Source organism: Nuphar pumila, chromosome 10 (assembly GCF_984573655.1).
Source record: "Nuphar pumila chromosome 10, dmNupPumi1.hap1.1, whole genome shotgun sequence".
Taxonomy (NCBI): domain Eukaryota; kingdom Viridiplantae; phylum Streptophyta; class Magnoliopsida; order Nymphaeales; family Nymphaeaceae; genus Nuphar; species Nuphar pumila.
Genome location: NC_143258.1, coordinates 98,692,287 through 98,716,563, shown reverse-complemented (window position 1 = coordinate 98,716,563; position 24,277 = coordinate 98,692,287). Strand labels below are relative to the sequence as shown.

Sequence of the window (24,277 nt, the reverse complement as noted above, 5' to 3'; positions counted from 1 at the left end):
AAAGAAGCAAAAATGACCAAAGCATAAAACAAAAGCAAATGAAGCGAAGCGAAAAATTACAAAAGGTCCAGAGGCTAAACAAAAGACAAAGGATGACAAACAAAAGAAAGTATAAGAGGAGCTACCAGAGGACCTTAATGAGAAAGCTGAAATGAAGGAAATGTGGGATTGTCTGAGCCATTTTTGATATGTAATCAAATGTTTTATAAATTTGACACTGACATTAACTTGTGATTACAAATGAATTTTTATTGTATATTACCTTATTTATATAAAATTCATTGTGTAGTTACCTTATGGTTTCAGGTTCTACTACAGCACGAGAGCACAAGGGTTTGAGGAGTTCTCTAGCAAGGATACTTTGTATAAACTTTTGTTTGCATGCTTGAATGTATATATAAATTATAACAAAAATTTTATTATGAATTTATAGATATATATTCATATTATAATAGTGTTTTTTTATTGTGAATATGTATAAACAAATCGTAACAATTTTTTTTTACTGTGAACGTGTGGATGTATATACAAATTATAAAAAGTTTTTTTTACTTAACATACAAATTGTATTTACACTACATTAACCTGTGATTACAAATGAATTTTTATTGTATATTACCTTCTTTACATAAAATTTACTGTATAGTTAGTTTATGGAAATGGTTAGCTTGATAAGAGTAGGTTACCTTAATAAGACCAATGATGTTCACATATAGCATCATGCAAAACAATGTAGATTCACAAATATGGGTCATGCTTTACATATGGAGGACAACCTGCAGCTAATGCGAAATAGAGGACATTCTCTATCCACTTTCACAAATATTTATCCACCTTCGCAAACATGTGTTCACCTTCACAAATATATTTTTGTTAAAAATGACTCACAAATATGCGATGCGATCATCTCGACCTTCATGTGTTAATTACATGTAGATTTTTTTTAAGTATACAATAACTCAAAGTTAAAAATGACACCCACAAATACATGTTGGAGTTCACAAATATGCAATGTGAATGTCCTGACCTTCATAATTCTCGAAGAATGATAATATATGTCTACCTTCGCCAATACATTTTCACCTTAGCAAATATGGTTGTAGGTTCACAAATATGTGTTGATTGTATGCAAACTTCCTTTCTATTAAAAATGACTCACAAATATGCGATGTGAACATCCTGACCTTCATGTGTTAATTTAATGTGTATATCCTTTAAGTATAAAATATCTTAAAATTGAACATGACAACAACAAATACATGCTGGAGTTCGTAAATATGCTATGCGAATGTCCTGACCTTTGCAACCCTCAAAGTTTGACAATATGTGTCCACCTTCACAAATTTGTGCCAACCTTTACAAATATAGCTTTTGATTCACAAATATGTGCTGATTGTATGCGAACTTCTTAAAAGTTGTGATTGTCTTGAGGTTCACACACTCTAATGCGAGAATGTCATCCAATTGATAAGGTCTAGAAATTTTAGGTTGCGAATGTCTTGAGGTTCACAAAGCTGATGTACGAATGTCCTGAGGTTACATTCCTATTATAATTTGTATATACATCCACATTCATAGTAATTATCACCTGTTACAATTTGTATATACATCTACACATTCACAATAATATCACTTGTTACAATTTATATATACATCAACACATTCACAATATATATATATATATATTTCTTACAATTGGTATATACATCCACACAACCACAATATATACATTCAAACATTCACATATTTACAGTAAAAAAAATTATTATAATTTGTATATACATCCATATATTAACAATAAAAACAACTCTATTACAATTTGTATATACATCCATATATTTATAATAAAAAACTATTAAATTTATATATATATTCACACATTCATAATATATACATTCAAACAATGAAAAAAAAGTTTATACAAACAAAATAATATACAAATTATAATTGTTTGTGAATATATCTATACAACAGAAAACTGTTTGTGAATTTTATCACAATTGCAAGAAATCTAGGGCTTGTGACTTTTGTGGATGTTTCAACTGTTGTCCTCATGCTCTTAACTGCTCAAGCTCCCTATTCATGCTAGAGATCTCCTTGTCCTTGCTAGAAAGCTCCCTATCCTTACTAGAAAGCAGCGCTCTCTAAGTTCACAAAAGCTCTTATGGATTACGTATAATGACATCTTTTGCTTCAAGCAGATCATGTAGCCTACAGATTTTAGCTCTTACAAGAGCTAAATCAGCCTACAGGTTTTAGCTCTTACAAGAGCTAAATCTGTATCCTTTCCATTTGCAATACTTCTAAGTTTCAGTCTCATTGCCCTTATTTGCTTATTTTCCTTTAATTTGTAATCAATATATATATATAAGTGTACGACGTAATATATTTCTAATAAAAATAAATTTGTAAACAGAGTTGATAATTGTATAAGTGCATTATCATCTCAATACTCCTCTTTGTGTTGGAATTGCTTAACAATTGCTGGTTGTCAGCAGCTACGTTTGCCTGGTGATGGAGTCTCATGGAATGCAAGCCGATGTCATCATCGTTGCCGTGCCCATTTTCAAGTTTGAAAGAGAACAATGTGGGCTAATCTTTCTTCCAATCCTTCAAACAGGCTGACACACTTTTGCTAACTGTAGAAGGGTGACAAAGTTGTTGAGCATAACCAAACTGCCAGACTACTCAGTTGGCCATTTGATGTTCAACTTCATTCATGTTATGCAACCAAATATTCTTCCTCGTGAGGTTCATGCCTTGGACAACCACAGCCTCCTCCATTACATCATCTCCGTAGGGACACCACGTTAATTACAAACTGAGGTTTCATTCATAGTTAGAGTCATATATTGCATTTTTTTTAAAAATGTAATCACTTCTTTCACATATACTTATATGTGCTTCAAACAACACACACAACTTTGCAATGCAAATGGCCCTTACCAACTGAGGACCCATGCATCTTTCATCAATCCCCTTCTTCTCTTCCTCTATATTTAAGTTTTCTCCAATACGTGACTTACTCCATATAGAAATACATGAAAATTGAGAGAATGGGTTACGTCCAAGGGGCCTTGTAATGGATATGTGCTACCATATCCAAACCTGCAAGAATCAATACAAAAATTAGTACATAAAGATAATAAAATCATGTTTTTATATTAGTCAAATCAAATCAATACCGTACCTCTAACAACACCAATATGCTGATCAAGTTTTTTCTTCCATGATTTACTTGACTCAAAGTTGCATTCAGGTGTGCAAGTGAAGTTGCTCTCCATGCATATTTACTGACACGATCCAGATCTTGCAGCAATTGCACATATAATGCATGGATCAACTTTTCAGTAGTGTCGATGAATAAACAAGTACCAAAGAGGTATATCAAGAATGCCTTCAACTCCTTGTTTACTCTATGACCAACATTCCCTCCAACACAAGCTAACTTTCCATTCATTTTTCTCGCCTTGTTATAATTGTTTCTCAACCATGGAAAGTTTAACCTTTTACCTTCGAATGAAGCCTCGTTTTCTCCCAAATATATTTGACACAGACTCTTGGACTTTGCAAACTGAGGTAGATTCACTGGCTCCTCATGGCACTTCAATTCAAAGATGTGTGTCACATCTTTCAAGGTGATCATCTCAAAATCAAAGAACTCAAACATGTTGGTTGCCGGATTTCATAACTACACTATAGAATCTAAGAGACTATGACATCCTACAATTATATTAATGAATGTAGGTTTATATTCAAACTAATTGATTATAAACATCTTACAATTATATTACATATAATAACAAATAAAGAAAGTACATGTCACTATGACCTCTTCCTCAGAGTATGCACTTGCTCTTCCAAGGGTTGATCTTCCACCTCTTCAGATTCTTGAGGATCCTTATTCTATCTCTATGCATCATTCCATACATGCTCCATCTGAGGATCCTTTTCTGATCTCTCCACATCAGCCCACATTTACTCATCTTGCATACCCTCCACCTTAGCCTTCTCTTTTTATTGAAGATCCTCCTATGAAAAAGGACCCTCACTTTCCTCTTTCGGCTGAAGACCATCAATATTCTCCACCTCAACCTTGGCATCCTCTCCTTACTGATGTACCTCCTCCGCCCTTCTTACCCTTACGGTGTTCATACTCTCTCTCTCTTCATCTCACCACTGCCACTGCAGGTGGTCATGTCTTCTGCTTCCTCTAGTCGAGCATTGAGGTTAGTAACTACCTTATACTCAGTCAATGACTCCAACTTCTTCATTGTTGATTGCGCACATGGATCCCTTTCATTTGATGCTTTCGGTATGAGAGACAAGATTTGGGTTACAAACTCATCAACCTTTTATATAGATATTTTTTTGGGCTTTTTCTTAGTGATGCTAAGACACTCATACTTTTGGCCATAGACGAGGTTTCTTCTCTATCCACGTGTCAAACCTCCTTCGTACTCCATAATAGGATGAATCAACCAATGTGTAATGTCTATGTTCCTCTGTTTACTTTATTTCATCACTATGTGTTGTTGCTTCCATGATAGTCTCTTCAATCCCGTAGAGCATCCATATAAATATCCTTTAATGGTCACAAATGCATGAAGCCTTTAAAAAAAAAATTAGGAGCAAAGTTGAAACTGTTTTCAAGTACATTGCTATTTGATTTTTTATTGAAGAAATGATGTACTTGGGTACAACTGAGAACATAATTATATCCAAAACAACAACAAAGTTATGCATTAAGAAAAAAATTTAATAACAAAATTATTTTTGCAAAACAAAACACTAAAAAACCAAATAGGAACAACTGCAGCTAAGGGCATCCAACATATAAGTATTTTGCATGATGAGCAACATCACAAGGACATCTGATACATTGATATAAGAACCACTTGAATATCAATTCAAAGAAATCATGACCTTGATACTGTAGACTAAACATCAAAATCCTATTTTTTAATTATATCACATTCATCCCAATCACCACTTAAGTATCAGATCTAAGAAATCAAAATATAAGAGTCAACACCATACAGAAGCATATATATCAGAAAAAGAAAAAAAATGTAACAATGCCTAAGTGGAGTGGATGCACTAAATACAAAATTTCTATTGTGTAAAGCTTATGACCACATCAGATAAACAACCACATGAAAATGAGTATCTTATCAAATTAAGTAAACAAAGCAAGAAATGAAAACTCACATGAAAATGAATTAAACAAAAAAAAAAGAAATAAACTATTGAACATGCAAACATAACTTGATAACCATGCAATTCTTTTACAAAATTATTGATTCATGCCAATGTTTCAAAAAATAACTAATTCATGCCAATTTTTTGAAAAAATAACTTATTTAGCCATTAAAGATATGCTTACCGAAATATCTCACCACCAATGATTCTCATGACGCTAAAATATTCACTGATGAAGTGTTGCCACATGACGAAGAGCAAACAGTAGCGTCGAAGAATTTTGCCAAAAAATAATTGTCAAAAATTTTTACTGGGGGAGACATTTGGGAGAAAATGGGTTGGAGACCACAAAAACTCTCCTTTATTAAAAAATAACCCTAAAATGTGAATCATTGCTTTTAAAAAATGAAGTGTTGCATTTAATGGTCATACAGAGATTCACAAAAAAAATGAAAAAATTTACATTAAAGTCTTGAAAGAATTTGTGAATCTCATGTCAAATGTTCAGAAAGTCCGTAAATGAGGTCAAAAGATACGAATATATAGAGGATGTTGATGAATCATCTTGCAAACGTAACAAGCATTGCTTTTAAAAAAATGAAGTGTTGCATTTAATGGTCATACAGAGATTCACAAAAAAAAATGAAAAAATTTGCATTAAAGTCTTAAAGAATTTGTGAATCTCATGTCAAATGTGCAAATGTTCAGAAAGTCCGTAAATGAGGTCAAAAGATCCGAATATATAGAGGATGTTGATGAATCATCTTGCAAACGTAACAAGCACGTCCGCAAATGAGCAACAACATTTCGCACCAGATATTCATGAATGTCAACAAACATTTGCGGACATACATGAGGAGTTTTTAGTTAAAGAAGGTTCACAATTTTCTTCAGGAATGTGAAAGTGAATGTCATACTATATTTGTAAAGGTGGAATCAAAGTGTGAACGTTAGAAACATTTGCAACAGGTGACTGCAAACTTCAGCACACATTAGTGAAACTCCATGAAGAGCGTACTTAAGAAAGGGGGTATCATCATAAATATTATACTATATTTGTGAATGTATTATTATATTTGCAAAGCTCAGCAGGCAATCTTTTTTATATAAAGGGTGCAAACTTCATAAAGCATACCTATATATCACACAAACCTCAACAAGTTAGCATGTGCGAACAAAGATTTTGGATATATGGTGGATTTTGTCAAATTATTGAAAATTTTAAAAAATACACAATTTGCAAGGACAGTACTGTCATTTTCTATTTGAATGATTAGCGCCCATAACAGTAACTTTCTAGCTGTGCATTAGCAAACGAAGAACCAGCAGAAACTTTTTAGCAGTTAGTGCCCGTCACCTTGTCTTGGGACGTTGCAAACTAGAATCCCAATGGTGTGATTGTACAACTGGTAGGGGACTACCTCACCTCAGCTTTCTTTGTCGAAAAAAAAAACAGAAGGTTATAGAGCACATGGTGGTCACATCATCTCGGTCGAAATAGAGCTAGTTTCTTGTTTTCCACCAAGACAAACTTCAAAATGATTGAGGTGCTATTTCGTGTAGCAAATTTTCAGCGGCCCCAAATTTTTTTTATGATCCATCCATGATAGTTTGGCTGTTGGCCCTTTTAGAATATGGAGCCGACCCTCATTTGGCACATAGCCTCACAAAAGCCTTATAGCAACAACAGTAATAGCATCTCAAAATGATTGAGGTGCCAAATCTTGGGACGCATATGCCATTTTCACACACACACACACACACACACAGAGGGGTCCTCAGGATTGGAAGCATGTTTCAAAGTTTAAAGGATCCAACAAGCCAAACTTTTCATTTTCTACCCATTAGTTGGACTTTCCCATCCTTTACCAGTTGAGACAGGAGGAACAAATAATGCATAAAAGGCTGCTTCAGTCTCCCTGCCAACACTAACAAATAAAAACCCAGCCATCCCTACAATGAAACATCTTCCCATCCTCCACCACCTCTCTCTCCCTCAAAAAAAAGAAGAAACCAAAAAGGAGGGGATTTTGGAGGGGGCCGGGGAGCGGAGGCTTTTCTCCACCAGCAGTGATAAACTCATACCAACCGATCATACAGACTTGTAATCTCTGAATTTTAGCACTTGTATCTCGTCCAACTCATAGTCTTTGCATATAGCAGTAACAGTAATGTTGCTGATGCTAGAATTTGCATCCCTAGGCACGAGAAGTTTCTGAAGCTCACATGAGGGCTCCAAGACCTATTTAAAAAAGGAAAGAAAAACACATTAACCAAAGCACGAAGTTACATCACATAAGCTAGGAAGTAAATACTACCTTCAATCAGTTCAAAGAGGAAATAAACTACCAAATGGAGCAATTTCCATCCAAAAGGCTGGCATTCTGTGAAAAATTGCATGCCTTACCACCTTGTCAAAGGACAAGGTTAAGAGTCATCTAGTGTTGTCACTGCCCGTATGAGCCGGGGGGAATTACAGTAGGAAAACACATGCAGTTCAACAATTTCATCAATGAGAGATCAATATGGTCATCCCTGCATATTTTAAATGTCCAGTTGTTACACACAAACCTGTGGGAAAGGCATTTAAGGCGAAAGGTACTCTCCTGCAGGATGATTGAAATTGCGGGCCCCACCGAATCCCCACCGTGGGTGCATTTGCTTCAGCACCCACAGGAGAAGGTCCATTTCATACCAAACCGGGCCTTTTTCTCATGACTTGTGCCCTAGGCCCTTAACAGAGGCACTAGCTAACTTCACGTGGATCAGTATCATCAGCTTTTTAATTGATTAGGTTGTAACAATCAACACACGCATGTGCATGCACACGGAAAATATTTGTTACATTCGATTGTCCCTTTCTATTAGAAACCATCTTTTTTTTTCCTTATTTTCATGATTTTTTTTCTCCAATAGGCCCCATGGATATAATCTACAAGGTCTGTTTAGCCGGAAAAAAAAGTGTATTGTCCTATTGTGTGTAGTTAGCAGGTTGTTTAAGAGCTTTAAAAAATTCAACATCCAGAGTGAGCCAAAATGTTATGATTCAAAAATCATGTTTTACAATGGATACACTCAATCCAAAGTATGATGCTTAATAAGCGAACCATTAAAGTGTGTGGTGTCAGATCGACCACATGAAGCTCACACCTATGACTCCATATTAGAATCAAGTGCAGTCACCATAAATAAATAAATAAACAAACATATATATACCAGACGTACCTACTCCATAATGTCTTAATGTAGACCGTTGGATTAAGATCCAACGGTTATGATATTGTGGAAAAAAATGCATTGCATTTATTAGCACGAAGCTTTGAAACCTTCCATAATAAATGCAAAAGCACGGCAACCCTTGCAAATGCAATGCATATTTTTATTTTAGAATAGCACAACCAACAATCCATATTAGGTGTAGGTGCATCCGGTGCACTATATCATTACCATAACCCCAAACTTGCAGTGTCCTACTTTCATGTAACATACGAGGTTCAACAATCAAATGATATTTTATCATCAAAGGCATAGCATTGCTTCAAGTATCAGTCCTTGACTTGAGATCATATTAACAATCAAAGTATAGTTGAAAGAGAAATATTTGCATTTGATGGGGTTTCTTCATACACCTATCAATTTGTTTTTTTTCTTTTCTGATAAGCAAGCACTGGGAATAAGCTGCCATTGGAAGAAACATTTTGGCTCCCAAACAGAGAGATTTTTCTCAAAAGGATCGGAGACTCCGTGATACAAGACTTAGAGAAGTCATCCAGCCAAATGAAGGAATCTTGGTTTCAAATCCTATGGGAGTTATCCCCCAACTAGGTCCCACAGACATGGGTATGAGACATTATTGATACACTAGCTACTACACAAGAGTTTTGCAAAACTATGATGTAGGGTAGTGGGAAGCTACCCGATTGCTTGGGACCATCAATTTTTGGTGTTTTTTTCGAAATTCTAACCTTGCAGATGTGTTCAGCATGATTAATTTACTAAAAATTGACACTTGGATCATTTGATTCCGATGCATGGATAGATTTTTATAAGGTTCAAAAATCAACGGTCTACAATTTTCATAATTTTTTGAGGCTTTAAATACTGTTTTTTTATCCAAAATGCATGATCCAAGTGTCAATTTCTAGAAAATCAAGCATGCTGAACACATCTGTAAGGTCAGAGCTTCGAAAAAACACCGAAAAATTCTTAGTGGGTAGGGTTGGTACATTTTTTATCTTGTAGGTTTTCTCTCTCTCTCTCTATCTATATATATATGGGAATGAAAACCTCCCTAATGAAAAAGAGGTCCTAAACTATGTCATAGGGATTCGGCTAGCAGGGTGCCGCACCCGCGTCGACGCGACTCGACGCAGGTGCGGCATCGGGTGCGGTCAACCCGATCCTGGGTGCGTTGACTACACCCAAGATCATTTAGGTCCATTTTTTTTTGGATTTTTTTTTTTAAAAAAAATTGCCCTATGAAATGGGCTGCGGAATTTTTTTTAAAAAAAATTCTGCTGACAGCTGCTGCTGCTCCTGCCTTTTCAAAATCATTCTTTTACGTAAAGGATTTTCTCTCTCCATAATAAACTATGTCACATGGGTGCAGGTGCGGGTGCGACACGAGTGCGGCGCAATTTCAAAAATTTTGGACACGGGGACTCGGCTATATATATATAACAATAATTCTAGTAAACAATTAAAATTAAGTAGCCAAAACTATATAAGATAAAAGGATATTATCATTGTACAGATATAATTTAAATTGACTTGTAATAGTAAACTTCAAGTCTGCAGTAAATTAAGTAGCCAAAACTATGACCTTAATTTTTTCGAAAGTTTCAATTTAGCACTCCCATTTCTTTATGGTAGTTCTTAAGCTAGCTTTTCTAATACTTGTAAAACTAGTATTTTTTTAAACTGGAAAAGCATTTACTTAGCTACCTCAAATGGTTGGGTTACCTTTTATCGTGTTTTATACATATTTTTACATAAGTTGTGAAACAGTCACACAGACTGTGCACACAGTCTGTGCAATGCAGTCTGTGCACAGTCACACAGACTGTGCACAGTCACAGGATGTGTGCAGTGACTGTGCACAGTCCGTGACTGTGCAACTGCAGCACAGTCTGGTTATATATTAAAAAAAAAGATATATAAAAAATGTTTTTTTTTTTGTTTTTTGTCTTAAAAATGGACATTTTTGGACTCGGTCAAAGTTGACCGAGTCCAAAATGTGGACGGACTCGGCCTTGACCGAGTCCGAAGCCGCACCCGTGTCCGCACCCGTGTCGGGGCGTGTCGACTCGGGTGCGGCACCTCCCTAGCCGAGTCCGTGTGACATAGATAATAAATGATAATGATGGTGGTAGCCTTGCTCTCTCTCCATAATAAATGATAATGATGGTGGTAGCCTTGCTAATCCTTCTTTTTAGTAAAGGATTTTCTCTCTCCATAATAAATGATAATATGATGATGGTAGCCTTGCTGGCTATTAGCATTCACTGTTCTCCTGACGAACTCTTCCCTTGACGAGATAGAAGCCACAGTAACCAAGATCTGCTCTTAAGCATGAACTTGTTACAGATCGACGTGGCCTATGAAGACTAATAAACTTGTGAAATAAAATCTCACAAACCAACATCCAATGCTAGGGCTGCAAATGGATTGGATTTGTTTAGATCTCTGATCCAAATCTGACATATTATTCTTAGACATGGATTTCAAATAACATCATATTGGGGTTGTACTCAGATCTACATGACCTGGTGCGCTATCGTGCAGCTGTATATAAAATGAAATTTGAAAAAACCCGCGTCGGGGGAACCCCCGGACCCCCTTATATATATATTATTTTTTACATTTTTGCCCCTGCCGCACCACCGCACCCGGGTTTTTGGAAGTGCCGAATCCCCGCACCCGCATCCATGTGAAATAGGTCCTAAACCTACCAAATGAAAAAAATTTGGTGTTTTTTTCAAAACTGACAGTACAGGTGTTCAGCATGATTGGTTTTTACTAGAAATCGACACTTGGATCATAAATTTTGGATAGAATAAATGATATTTGGAGCCTTGAAAATTTATGAAAATTGTATGCCGTTGATGTCTGAAACTTATAAAAACCTATCCATGCATAAGAAGCAAATGCCCCAAGAACTGATTCATATAAAAACAAGCATAAAGATCACATCTGTAAGGTCAGAATTTTGAAAAACATACCAAAAATCCAATAAAATGTCCATTTGGGAGGTTTATATATATAGGAAAGCATTTGCTACCTTTGTGGGTAAGGAATAAGAACCCCCTAGTTCGAACTCATTGGTTGAAGTTGGTTCGAGACTTTTGACCAAATCTGACCGCATGGATGTGTCATGGTCAAAATAGTAGGAATCAACACTTGGATCTTATTTTCTTAATGCAAAAATACAATCTTTTGAGGGTTGAAAATTCGGTATATTGCCATTGATTTTTCAGCCTTTAAAAAATCAGACGTACACATTGGTAAAACATGATCCAAGGGCAGGTTTATATTAAATCAAACATATGTACATTGCATCTGGAGGCTCATATGTACAACAAAATAAAAAATAAAAAATTTACAGTTTTTACCTAAAGGGTTCCTTAACAACGAGGACAGCAAACATTACCCACACACACACACATATATATACACACACAAAAATACGATCTTTCGAGGGTTGAAAATTCGGTATATTTTGGTAAAACATGATCCAAGGGCAGGTTTATACTAAATCAAACATGTACATTACATCTGGAGGCTCATATGTACAACAAAATAAAAAATAAAAAATTTACAGTTTTTACCTATAGGGTTCCTTAACAACGAGGACAGCAAACATTACACACACACACACACATATATCTATCTATATATATATATATATACACACACACAAAAATATGATCTTTCGAGGGTTGAAAATTCGGTATATTGTAGGCCATTGATTTTTCAACCCTAAAAAAATCAGACACAAATTGAAAAAACAAGATCCAAGGGCAGGTTTCTACTAAACCAAACATGTACATCCAGTCATAGATATCGGCGATATTTTCAAAACATTGAAAATATTAGCACTGTAAATTCAGCAAACGATAATATAGGTAAAAAATCGTGATATTTTGAAAATATCGCTAATTTGATAATATCATGTTTCGTGATATTATCATGATATTATCAATTAGTTTTACTGTTTTTATTTATTTTTTACATTTTAAATATGTTTTTCTTCTTTCTTTTGTATTTTTTACTTATTTATTTTATTATTTATGTATTTTTTGTATAAACATAATATTTTCTTACTTATTTTCATTATCTTTTATATTTTTTTAAGCCCTGAGATTTTCTTGGGATTTATCACCAAACCTATAATAACGCGAGAAATGGCCTCGCCGAGATATAGCCAATAGGCCCAATACCGATATTTGTGACTAGGTGTACACATCTGGAGGGTCAAATGTGCAACAAAATAAAAAATTTACAGTTTTTCTCTAAGGGGTTCCTTACCAATGAGGACAACAAACATTACCCATATATATATATATATGTGTGTGTGTGTGTGTGTGTGTGTGTGCACACACATGTGAGTGCAATTATAAATTCTTAATATAAAGAAAGAAGTAAAACATGAATATCATCTCAAGTGAAAACTCTTGAACAATAATTTTTAATTATTATGATTAAAATATCAAATAAAAAAATTGAATCAAAACAGAAATGTAATGCAATTGATGACAAATTTTAAAAGAAAAAACATGTAAAAAAATACAAAATATGCATTCAAGATCATAAAAAGAAATAGATAAAAATGAGGACAGTGTTAACTTTGTACGACACTAGTTTGACTGTGTCCATGAAGTGTCGTGGTGTGTCCAAGTATCATGTTGTATCAACATGGGATACACATGATAAGGGCTCGTTTGCTTCATGCAACTTTCATGGGAAAGTGCTGAGCTGGCAATCCTGATGTAATCTTTTCCCACCATGAATGAAACAAACATCAAATCATCATGGTGGGAAGGGCTCCAGTTTTTCCCACCACCTACCACTTTTTATGCACAAATCCTTTCATACCTCCCCCCCTATGAAAGCTTTCTCATGGGAAGGCTAAGCTGGCAGGAGATCCATGCCCATTCCCATGAAAAGCATTTCCTTTACATGGGAATGAAATAAATGAAGCCTAAGTGAATTGTCTGTGTGACATATATCCCCCCAGCTTGCGTATCCAGAAAAAAAAAAGAGACTTAGAGAACTCATCCAGCAGCTGATAAGAATGAGCTTTAGGTAATATAATAGTTCCATTAAGAAATGAACCCATCTTGCAAACTTCACAGTAAGCTGCTAAGAATATCAACACCTAATATATCAATTATAGATTTAAAAATAAAATCAGAAGGAAACTTAGTCAAACGACTACTTGAGATATGCCCAGAATCAACTGGCTTCATTCATATTCCCATGCACCCAAATCCAGGTGAAAGACCCAACTACATCAGACAAAAGAAAATGTTCTTGTGTGGTCAAGGCAGCAAGAAAATATCCTTACCCAAGGACAAGAAGATGTCTGCAATGGCGTATGATTGATGGCAACCTTCTCTACAGTTCCATGACTGAGACTCTTGCTGACAATTGAACTCCATGCCTTTGAACAGTCTGATGCTAGTAACAGAAGCCGAGCACTTCCCTGTAAAACAAGAAGCACCAGCAAAACAAGTCACACATATGAAATATACATGGAACAGGACAAGCTCATGGGAAAGAAGACTAGATGATTCAAGCTAGTTTTTTCCACATAGCGCAGAAACTAGCACTTAGATCAATCGCCATTGATACTGGGCAAGATGAGACAATTGAACTATATGAATTGTCTAAATACTGAACATGATGAGACAACTGGAAGTTTGAAGGAACTAAAATCTTGCGGCCCGCAAGACAAACAAGAATATGGTAGACTTGAAACGCATAATGTGATCTTGCAACTATCCATTTCTCTTAGTTGGCACTGATATTTGATACCTCCACACTTTTGTAGACTACATATATTGACAGTTGTTTGGAGTTCGTGAAAGGCTTGAAGCTTTAGTAAGTTCCCATTTACTTCTATCAGAAAATCAAGATAATTAGAATAAACCAAAGCTAGTTTGAATTGAAGACTCTGAACTTTCTAAGTATTTCTCATTAAATACTTTTATATTAACAAAGCTGTTCCTGAGCATCTCACTAAACTATTTATATTTTATCTTCCAACTTATTGCACTTATTATTTAATAATAGGAAAGAATGAAGAAGCACAAGCTTTTTTATATTTTTCTATCTTATTCATTGGTCGTTAACAGCTTATAAATTTTTTTGGGGGGTTGAATGAGAAAGCTGGATGGTTAGGCCATACTATCTTAACTGAGGGGTCTCAGGTTCAAATCCCACGAGGGTTATCTCCCAAGCCTAATCTAGCACGGCCAATCTGAGCCCAACCTAGCTTAGCTTGACCTTGACAACCTAAACCTAGTCGTCTCTCTCCCTAGGTTGAAGCTTTTTCACCAAGCCAAATCTTATCTAGCCCAGCCACAACCTAGTCAACTAGCCTACACTAACCCCACTCAACTGAGCCTAACCTAGACCGCCTCCTCTCTAACTGATCTGGTTGGTTAAGCCAACCTAGCTAAGTTATCTGAGCATAATCCAACTGAATCACACCCACCTACTTCCTTACCTCTAACCCAGCCTGCACATAGTTTATCCTAATAGCCCAACCCAAGTGCCAAGACAATGCACCTAACCACCCTAGCCTAGCCAACTTAACTTAGCCTTACGCTAACCAACCTAGTTAACTTAGCCACCTTTCCTTAGCCTGTGTCATATCCTAAGAGGAATGCAAACAGTTCGGATTTGGATCGGATGTGGCTAATACCAGATCTGACTAATTGGATGTTGACTAAACGGATTTGGTTTCGGATGGTGACGAGCTCATACCAGATCCGCTTTTTTATATGTAATGAATTGGGATATCCATCAAATTCAGATATTTCTCAGATTTGGTAGCAAAAAATCAAAACCAAATCCGCATCCGATTATAATCGGATATTGTTTTGGCCTACCAAATGCAACTAAATGGAATCAAATTCGGTTGAATATTGGATAAAATCCGGTTCATCGACATCCATATATCATAACCTTAACCTCGCATCTCGCAACAACCATCTCCTCTCGCCTACTTCTTCGCTACTCAAGTTGTAGGCTAAATATTTGGACCAACAAATCACCACTAGCCAAAACCTGCACTGTACCCTTCTTGTCTCAAGCACTAGGCTGTAGAAGTATCTCCACCAAGATACTAAGATCAAGACCTTAATATTATTGATAATAAACCCCCCACGAATGCACAATAAGAACACTTGTGCACAACTCACAAATAACCCACAAATGCACAAAGGCATAAAAACAATGGAATCAATTTATTAAACACTTGGGCTTTGACTCAAAGCCATGAAGAAATACAAAGGGGAGAGCCCCTATTTATAACCACAAAAAGGAGCCTTGGAGGGGCTCCACTCATAGACGTTGGAGCCCCTCCAACGGTCACAAATGTGACCGTTGGAGGGGCCCAACGCGTATTTGAGTGGGCCCCCCAAGGTACCTTTTGGTACTAGAATTAAAAGAAATAAAAAATAAAAAGAAAAAGAAAAATAAACTAAATTACAATCACATTCATAAATTGAATGTGCGTAAAACAGGGAAAAAGACTAAACTACCCCTACGGCTTAAACAAAGTAGAAATATATATTTTATATATATAATAAGTAGATACATATACATATATATTAATATATATGTATATGTATTACCTTATATATATAAAATATATAAATTACATTTAAATGATTAGGTACATATTTTAACATAGGCATCAGGCTTAAGCCTGCAAAAATGCCATATGCCAAGTTTCGCTTACCCTTTGGGAGCCAAGAACGATAAGTCATGCACTCATACCGATCAACACATTCAAACACCAAGCTTTGTTGTGACTTGTGATCCATTTTAGATCATTACTAGTGGAGTCAAAACATCCGGATTGATGATCACAACCATAAATCAGGTGTAGACTTCAAGAGCATAGATCGAGTAGGCTAAACAGACTGTGATTTCACCTTAATACAAGAAGTTAGCGGACCCATCAAAGGGACTGCCAACATTCTGCTGCCCAGGTCCAAACCATCATGTGAAACAATTAAGAGATCCAACTCTCCACCTGTAATCACTACCATCCACCAAAACATGTCTTTAAAGACCCTTTTCTCATGAATGGATTGATCAACATTTGTGGATGAATGAGAGACAGAAACGCCAAATCATTCTGAAATTGGCCTGATTTGGTTTAGTTACTATGGATGTTCATGAGTACCTACACATGCTTACCTTTAGGAGGCATGAGATCATACAGAAAACTTTATCAAATGTCCAGAAAAAAAAATTAACCCCAAAGAATTAGAAAGATCGAGGACAATTCACAAAGAAAATAGTCAATCCCGTGTTATTTGCTCTAGTTGGATTTCATAAAGGTCTCAAATATTGAAACAGAAATGCAGCCAATTGACTCAAAAACATCAAATCTCTACAAACCTGTCACATGGATACAGCTGCATATACGGAGATAGCCATTTTTATAAAGTTTTCAATATGACTAGTATATAAAGGGGATATGGAATGGGAGCCAAAATGGAGTATCCGTGTGACAGCTACAAACTGCTACTATCACAACCTAAATGTGATTTTTTTCATAATTTTTATTCAATTGGAGCCTGAAAATGGAAAACCACCCATACCTATGACACTTTGATCTAACTGATTTTTAGGTTGGTTTCAAGTTCCATGGATGCAGGAAGTAAAGAATTGCTTATGCATCAAAACCTCAAATAAAGAGCTAACCAAGAATGCAAATTTGGAGATGTTTTTGAACACCAAGATGTTTAAAAAAAAATCACTTTAGTTTGTTTGGAAAACATATTTTAGATTCCAATATATATCCTTAATTTGCATGAAAGAAATAAGTATGCCACCTAGATTATGCACATCTAGTAGATGCGCTAGGATAAATAAATATATAAAAGAAAAAGGCACCAGCTATATCCATCCAAATGCTAATAAACCAATACAAGAGAAGCAACTTAAGCACTAAAATTAGCAATGACATGAAAGGCACAGATTTCCAATTAGTAGCGCGCGTGTGTGTGTATATATATTGAACGAAAAGTAGCAATTAAATAATCCATACATGGAGAGAGTCATGAATGACTTATTGAACAAGACACACACTGCAAATCTGCTATTTAAGAAAATAATATTACACACCTGAAGCGCTTGCCAGTGGGAATAGGCACGGAATAATATCCAAAAGAATGGGATGTTTGGTAAAGGCAAAACCTACAAGAATTTTAAGAACATGCTCAGTTAATTCTTATATATCACAAAAGGTTCAAATTTCATGCATGGATAGAAAAACAAAGTGATCACAGACATCATAACCCATGAAGGGAGGCTCATGGTTCAAAAGATGATGCAATTGTTGTAGATTCAGAAGCAGAAAGGTGTAAATGATACAAAGCTGTATCTGTCAATAACGAACCTCCACTACAAAATTTGCCAAAATCTCTGGATTCAGTCAGCAAACTGACTAGAATTGATATTTTATATTTTAGTACATTTTTTTTCTTTTTTAACAAGATATGGGTGATGTGCATGATATTCAAATTCAACTTGAAACATAAAAACTCTATTATCCTATCTATCTCGGATTTGTTAGAGCTTTCTTTTAATATTAACAACTTTAATGCTATTATATAAAAATTTATCTATGTAATCACAAATTTAAGATGGAATATACACATCCAATGAACATTCCATGTAGCCATACAAGTTGGAAGCTTTTATGAATATATTTAAAACCAAATGCAGGGGTTTATCTGATTTTCACCTAGAATAGCTATCAGTATTTGTATGTCATCAACTTCAAAAACAAAGGATATACTCACAGTGAATACAGCTGTAAATGGAATCATTGAAACCGAACCATAAAAGCATCTCCTATGGTACACTGATCCCCTGAAACCAGATAGTGGAGCAGCTCTTTTCAGTAAAATGCATGCCACCTAAATCACAACTAAAAGTATCAGAAATTTCAATTTTCAAGATTGTCAGTCATATTTTGATCCTAAAGGTAACCAAACACAGCTAGTAAAACTTTTCTTATTATGTTTAAGATAAGGAGATAAAGTAGGTGACCAATAGCATGATCCCTAAATATATATGAATGAGAATTTGTGAAATAAGTGACCGTGTGTGAATAGCATCATTCCTAGGTATGTCGAGTGAGCACAAGGATTATACAAGATATAGAAAAATTACAATTGTATTGTTTCAAATAAATGAAAGCTCACCTTTGGAAATGTAATAGCATACCATTACATTTTTTCTACATGCAATAGATATCATGAAATGAAAGAAGGAAAAACACAAATATCTAATCAAGGTGATGTTCAAATTATGTAGATCAAACAGCTGATGATGTAATTCCATAACTTGAATGAAAAAAAATGCATCGCAATGATCAACATTATCAATGAATTGAATCCCACTTTCATCCAAAAGTCCAGTTCTTGTCTGCTTTCATTTCATTCCCAGCACACACATGATTTGTAGCCCTTCATACCTCAAATAACCATTTTGAAGGCCAAAATACCTGTTAACATGTAATTGTTAAAATACAATGATCTCCACGTTCACCTGTGCAAGGAAGAAGAAACACGATATTGGGAGAAGAGGCTGCAGAAAATAACACGTTAAAAGAGTTCAGTGTGTTTTCATTATATTAGGGTATGAGTATTTATTGAATACCCTATGTCTGTGGGGCCACCTGAGGCAACACACATTGAGAGAACGTAGTCCCTCACTTTAGTCAAATTACAAAGATCATCTCTTATTGGAATCATACCCTGTTAATGATGTGATGTTTTTCAGCTTATGTAAGCGGTGCCTGGTTATGTGACTAGTGAAATTGGGGATTTTAATCTCTCTATGCATAATAAATTTCAAGAACGTGTGATGTACATGCACTTTGATTTCACTACATGTTAAGATTGTAAGTGCTTATATGTTTGATGTGGCATGCTTAAGCATTATTCTATGATAAAGTTTGCTTTAAGTGCATGGGCATATATAAAATCTATGTGTGTTTTGTATATACATGCTCATTTTTCCAACTTAAGATGATTCGTGGATAGGAGCATGTTGGTGAATTGGTCACATAAAGGTACATGCACATCGAGCACATGCATAGGAATGTGACATATCATGTACATGGTTGAATTGACATATATAAATATGCATTTGGAAGCATGATGGCATCATTGCATACATTGCAAGTTGTTATGGTGTTTGAATATGATGCATCGACGATCGAAATGAATCATCGTAGTCCTGGAGAGCCTCGAGCATTAGTTTGCTCCTTCTTTGGTTATTTTTAAAGGCATCGCAAAAATCATATTTACTTTTATTGCACTGTTCTATGTGTTTATACAGGCTGGAGTCCCGTAAGGGAGGATGCGGGTTTTCACTTTACCTTTGAATATGGTGTTGTAAACTTAAAGAATTGACTTTAATTAAAATATAAAAAATAAGAACAATGTAACATATATTCTGAGATCTTCCATCTGGAGATCTTAGAGATCTGGTCTTGGGGAGACTGTTAGGATACAAAAACTCAGTGTGCTTTATTTTTGTCCTTTGAATCCGATATTTAGGTTCTTTCTCCTGGTCACGGTTTTAGGGAGAGTCCGTCACTTTACCCGAGAGTGGTGTGTTTTGACACATCTGTTATTTAAGGTACCAAAAAAGTGACACTTGTGGGCGTGGGGGTGTCCCCGACATTAAATGTGAAAGTCTAATGTTCCGAAGGTGATTCGGTCGAAGGCTAAGTTGGAACACAGTAATAAAATACAAATTTATGTGCTATGTTACCTTGAGAACCTAACTTGACCTCGAGGATTGTACCTGTTGGGTGTATCCGCGAGTGATGGTAATTAAAAAGAGGAACCTAAATTGTATGCATTTAATAGGGTATGCATATGAAAAGTAAAACTTTAACGAAAGACAATAAGGTATTCATATATTGCACATAAATCATGCATAATCCTGCTATGCATTAGGACATGCATATTTTACTTCTTCCCTTAAATGTTATATGTGTTGGATGAGTGATTGTTAATTTTTAATGCATGTGGAATACCTTGTTTACTTAAATTGAAATACATGTTGTTGATTAAGGTTCTTGTATACTTAATAAATGTTGCATGAATGCTTAAATTGGATTAGTTAATTGTCATAAGTGCATTCCTCTGAAAAATTGCATAAAATTGTACTTGTGTTCTTTATACTCACTTATTTTTATTAAAGGGATCTGTACGTAGAATTCTTTGAATTTTTAACCTCCTTTTTTTATGGTTTTTCGCAAAAGCAGGAAATCAGTGAAGCGACTGGCGTCTGAGAAAGTCACAGGTGTCACACACTTGCTAGACAGATTACAGATGGGCATCGTGGCTCTACTTTTGTTTTATTTTCGTTTATTTAGTTATTACTACACTCTAAATAGTTCTTTTATGCAATTGTCTATAGACTTATTTATCAGTATTTCAATAAAGAATTAGTTTGGTTTGGACGATAGGTGTAAGTTTCTCCAGTGGTTGGTTGTGTCATCCAATTGGGAATGAAACTGTAAAGGTCTCGGGTTTCTGAGATGGTTTCCGCAACGGTTTAAAAAAAATCCGCATTTTCTAAAGGGGTGTGAGTTGGGGTCGTTACACGATATAACTGAAAAGAAGTGTATTCCCCTTGTTACGGGTCACGGGTCTAGAGATCCAGACCCGTGATCATTACCTTCTCATTAATGGCACTGTGTAATTTATTCTCTTGTAATAAGGGTACTTTAGTACCCTAATCTTTGTAATAGTATGTTATTATAAAGGGGTTAATACAGCAGCCGACCCTGTGAAAATAGAGGGTATCGGTTTTCTCTGCAGTTTCTCTCTCCCTTTCTCTCTCTCTCTGTTTCTTAGCTCTCACGCGTGGAAGGATTTGAACAAACTTGTTCAGACATACTCACAGGTTTCTCAGGCCAGGATTATGTTTCTTAAAAGAGAATTTCAAATGATAAGAAAGGATTCCATGACCATCATGGAATACTTGAACAAAATGAAGGTTATCACAGATCAACTAGCAGTTGTTTGAAGTACAGTAACTGATAAAGATTTGGTACCACAAACTCTCAGTGGATTGGGACACGACTATCATATGATTGTTACTTCCTTGTTATGTTTACCTGATCTGCCCAACTTTGAAGATCTGCGTGCAAAATTGTTACAATATGAGATGAATCTAAAGGGATTTTCTGAAGAATCATCTATGCATACTGGGGCACAAGAAGTTCTTGCTACAGGGGTTACTTATGCACGAGGACGAGGAAGCTATGATATCAAGGGAAAAGGAGGACAAGGGAGAAGTGGTCAAGGAGGTCGTGGATTATTGCCTACACCCAACACATATATCAATCCACAAAGACAGAGGTCAATTCCTACCTGCTTTCTATGTAATAAAAAGCGGCATATCAAAGCTAACTGTTGGTTCAATCCCCTAAATAAAGGAAAATCAACACAAACTGAAGCAAAAAGAGGCACAGACAGTATAAGGACCAACGGAGAAGTAAAGGAGTTATTGTTGTCAGCTTTAGCAGAATTGAATCTGAAACAAAATGAGCAAGGTACTTGGTATGTGGACTTTGGCCCAGCGACTCACGTTACTGGTGATGCCGGTAAGCTCCTAAAACTTGTTCCTTACATTGGTAGAAGTAGTATAGTTATTGGAGATGGATCACACCACTCTATCTCTCATATTGGAAACTCCATTATACCCTTGTCTGAATCTTCTATCAACCTTTCAAAAGTTCTTTATGCTCCTAATATCAAGAAAAACATCATTTCAGTTTCTAAACTTGTTGATGATATCAAAGCCTCAGTTGAATTTACTCCATCTTCTGTTCTTGTCAAGGATCTCTGCACGAAGGAGACGTTCGCTAGAGGAAAATGGCAAGGCAATATGTATGTCTTTCAAGAAGATCCTTCAGCACATATTCGCTCTGCAGACCCAAACTTGAAGCTCCACTCATCGTTGCCTTCTGAAAATTCTACCTGTGTTTTCAATGTCTCTGAAATCAATAAGTCAAATCTTTGACATGGTCGTCTAGGTCATTGCAGTAGTAGTTTCATTGAAAAGCTTGTTTCAAATAATCTCATTCCCAAGTCAAGTTTAGGAATAAATGTCAATGACAACAAATGTTCTAGTTGTCTCTTATGTAAGAGTCATGTCTTACCATTTCATTCTATCAATAAAAGAGCTTCAAGACCTTTTGAGACTATCTGTTCTGATGTTTGGGGGCCTGCCCCGGTTGCTTCCATATCTGGGACTATATATTATCTTTTATTTGTTGACAGTTATTCTCGTTATTCTTGGATATTTTTCATGAAACACAAATCTGAGACTTTCAAGTTGTTCTGAAACTTTCATTCCTTTGTCAAAAACCAATTTTCTGAAAACATCTTTAGTTTCCAATGTGACGGAGGAGGTGAATTTTCTTCCATTGACTTTACTAACTTTCTTCAAAGTAACGAGATAAGGAAAAAGGTGTTTTGCCCACACACACCTCAGCAGAATGTGATTGCTGAAAGGAAGCATCGCCATATTGTTGAGAGTGCGATGAGCATGATGCATGACAGTAGTCTTCCGATTATTTTATGAACAGAGGCCTTTCATTCTGCAGTTCATGTGATAAATCAATTGCCCATGACTATTTTGGAAAACAAGTCTCCTTGTCTCTTTTTGGTGTACATCCCAACTACCATGATTTGCATGTGTTTGGTTGTTTATGCTATGTTCATGTTGATAGTTTAATGAGACATAAGTTTCAGGACAAGGCCCTGAAGTGCAGGTTTGTGGGTTATGCTAATGACTATAAAGGGTACAGGTGCTATGATCCGGTGAGCAAGGGCATCAAAATATCAAGAAATGTCATCTCCGATGAATTGAATTTTGATTATCGATATACTAGTTCTTCAGAATCAAAACCCAAAATCGAGGCTTATTATCCTTGGTTGAATTATGAACTTCTCTCCGGAGCTAGTGATGTTTGCTCAAATTGTACTCAAAAGGATAAGAAATTTGTGTCTACTGATGAAATGATTGCCCATGAAAATACAGACCCAACTTTGAATCCAAAAAGGTATAAAGGTCTTGTCTACACTCGACGAGAAAGAGAGCCGCCCACCATAGTTAATTGAGACATGGACACATCCTCTACATCCAACATCGTTGATACTAGAAGATCCACCTGTTCTCGCCATCCAATTGAAAGGTGGGTCAGTTATGAAAATTTCTCATTAGATTTTCAACTCTTTCTAACAGCCTTAATAAAGAAGATGAACCCACAACGTTCTCTCAAGCATCAAATTCCAGAAGATGGATTGAAGCAATGAATGAGGAGATGGAAGCTCTACATGAATGTGGTACGTGGGATGTCGTATCAAGACCACCTGACAGAAATGTTGTTGGTTCGAAATGGGTGTACAAAATAAAGTATAAACCAGATGGGACTATAGAGCGATACAAGGTGAAACTTGTAGCCAAAGGTTTTACACAGAAGCAAGGACAGGACTATGATGAAACCTTTAGTCCAGTGGTGAAGATGGGGACAATCAGAGTCATACTTTCTTTAGTTATTGAACATCAATGGACTATTAGCCAACTTGATGTGAAGAATGTTTTTCTTCATGAAAATTTGAAAGAAGAAGTATACATGGAACAACCCACTGGTTATGCAGAAGGCAATTCTACAAAATATGTATGTAGACTAAAAAGGGCGATATATGGATTAAAGCAGGCATCTCGATCTTGGTTCGATAGTTTTTCGCTTGAAATACAAAAATATGGTTTTAAGAAATCTCTTCTTGACCACTCC

The 24,277-nt window shown here is 35.8% G+C and overlaps 1 protein-coding gene across 1 annotated transcript in view; it reads right to left on the bottom strand.

Moving 5' to 3' along the window:
- Window positions 1-6,977: 6,977 nt before the first annotated feature.
- LOC149827540 (uncharacterized) overlaps window positions 6,978-24,277 on the bottom strand; it is a 28,453-nt gene continuing 11,153 nt past the window's right edge. The window contains exons 5-8 of the mRNA XM_090019447.1: window positions 18,249-18,318; window positions 17,569-17,640; window positions 13,769-13,906; window positions 6,978-7,444 (exon numbers count right to left, since the gene is read on the bottom strand). Coding sequence (XP_089875573.1) covers window positions 7,295-7,444; window positions 13,769-13,906; window positions 17,569-17,640; window positions 18,249-18,318 — 430 coding nt within the window. The 3' untranslated portion in view covers window positions 6,978-7,294. The remainder of the gene's footprint in view (window positions 7,445-13,768; window positions 13,907-17,568; window positions 17,641-18,248; window positions 18,319-24,277) is intronic.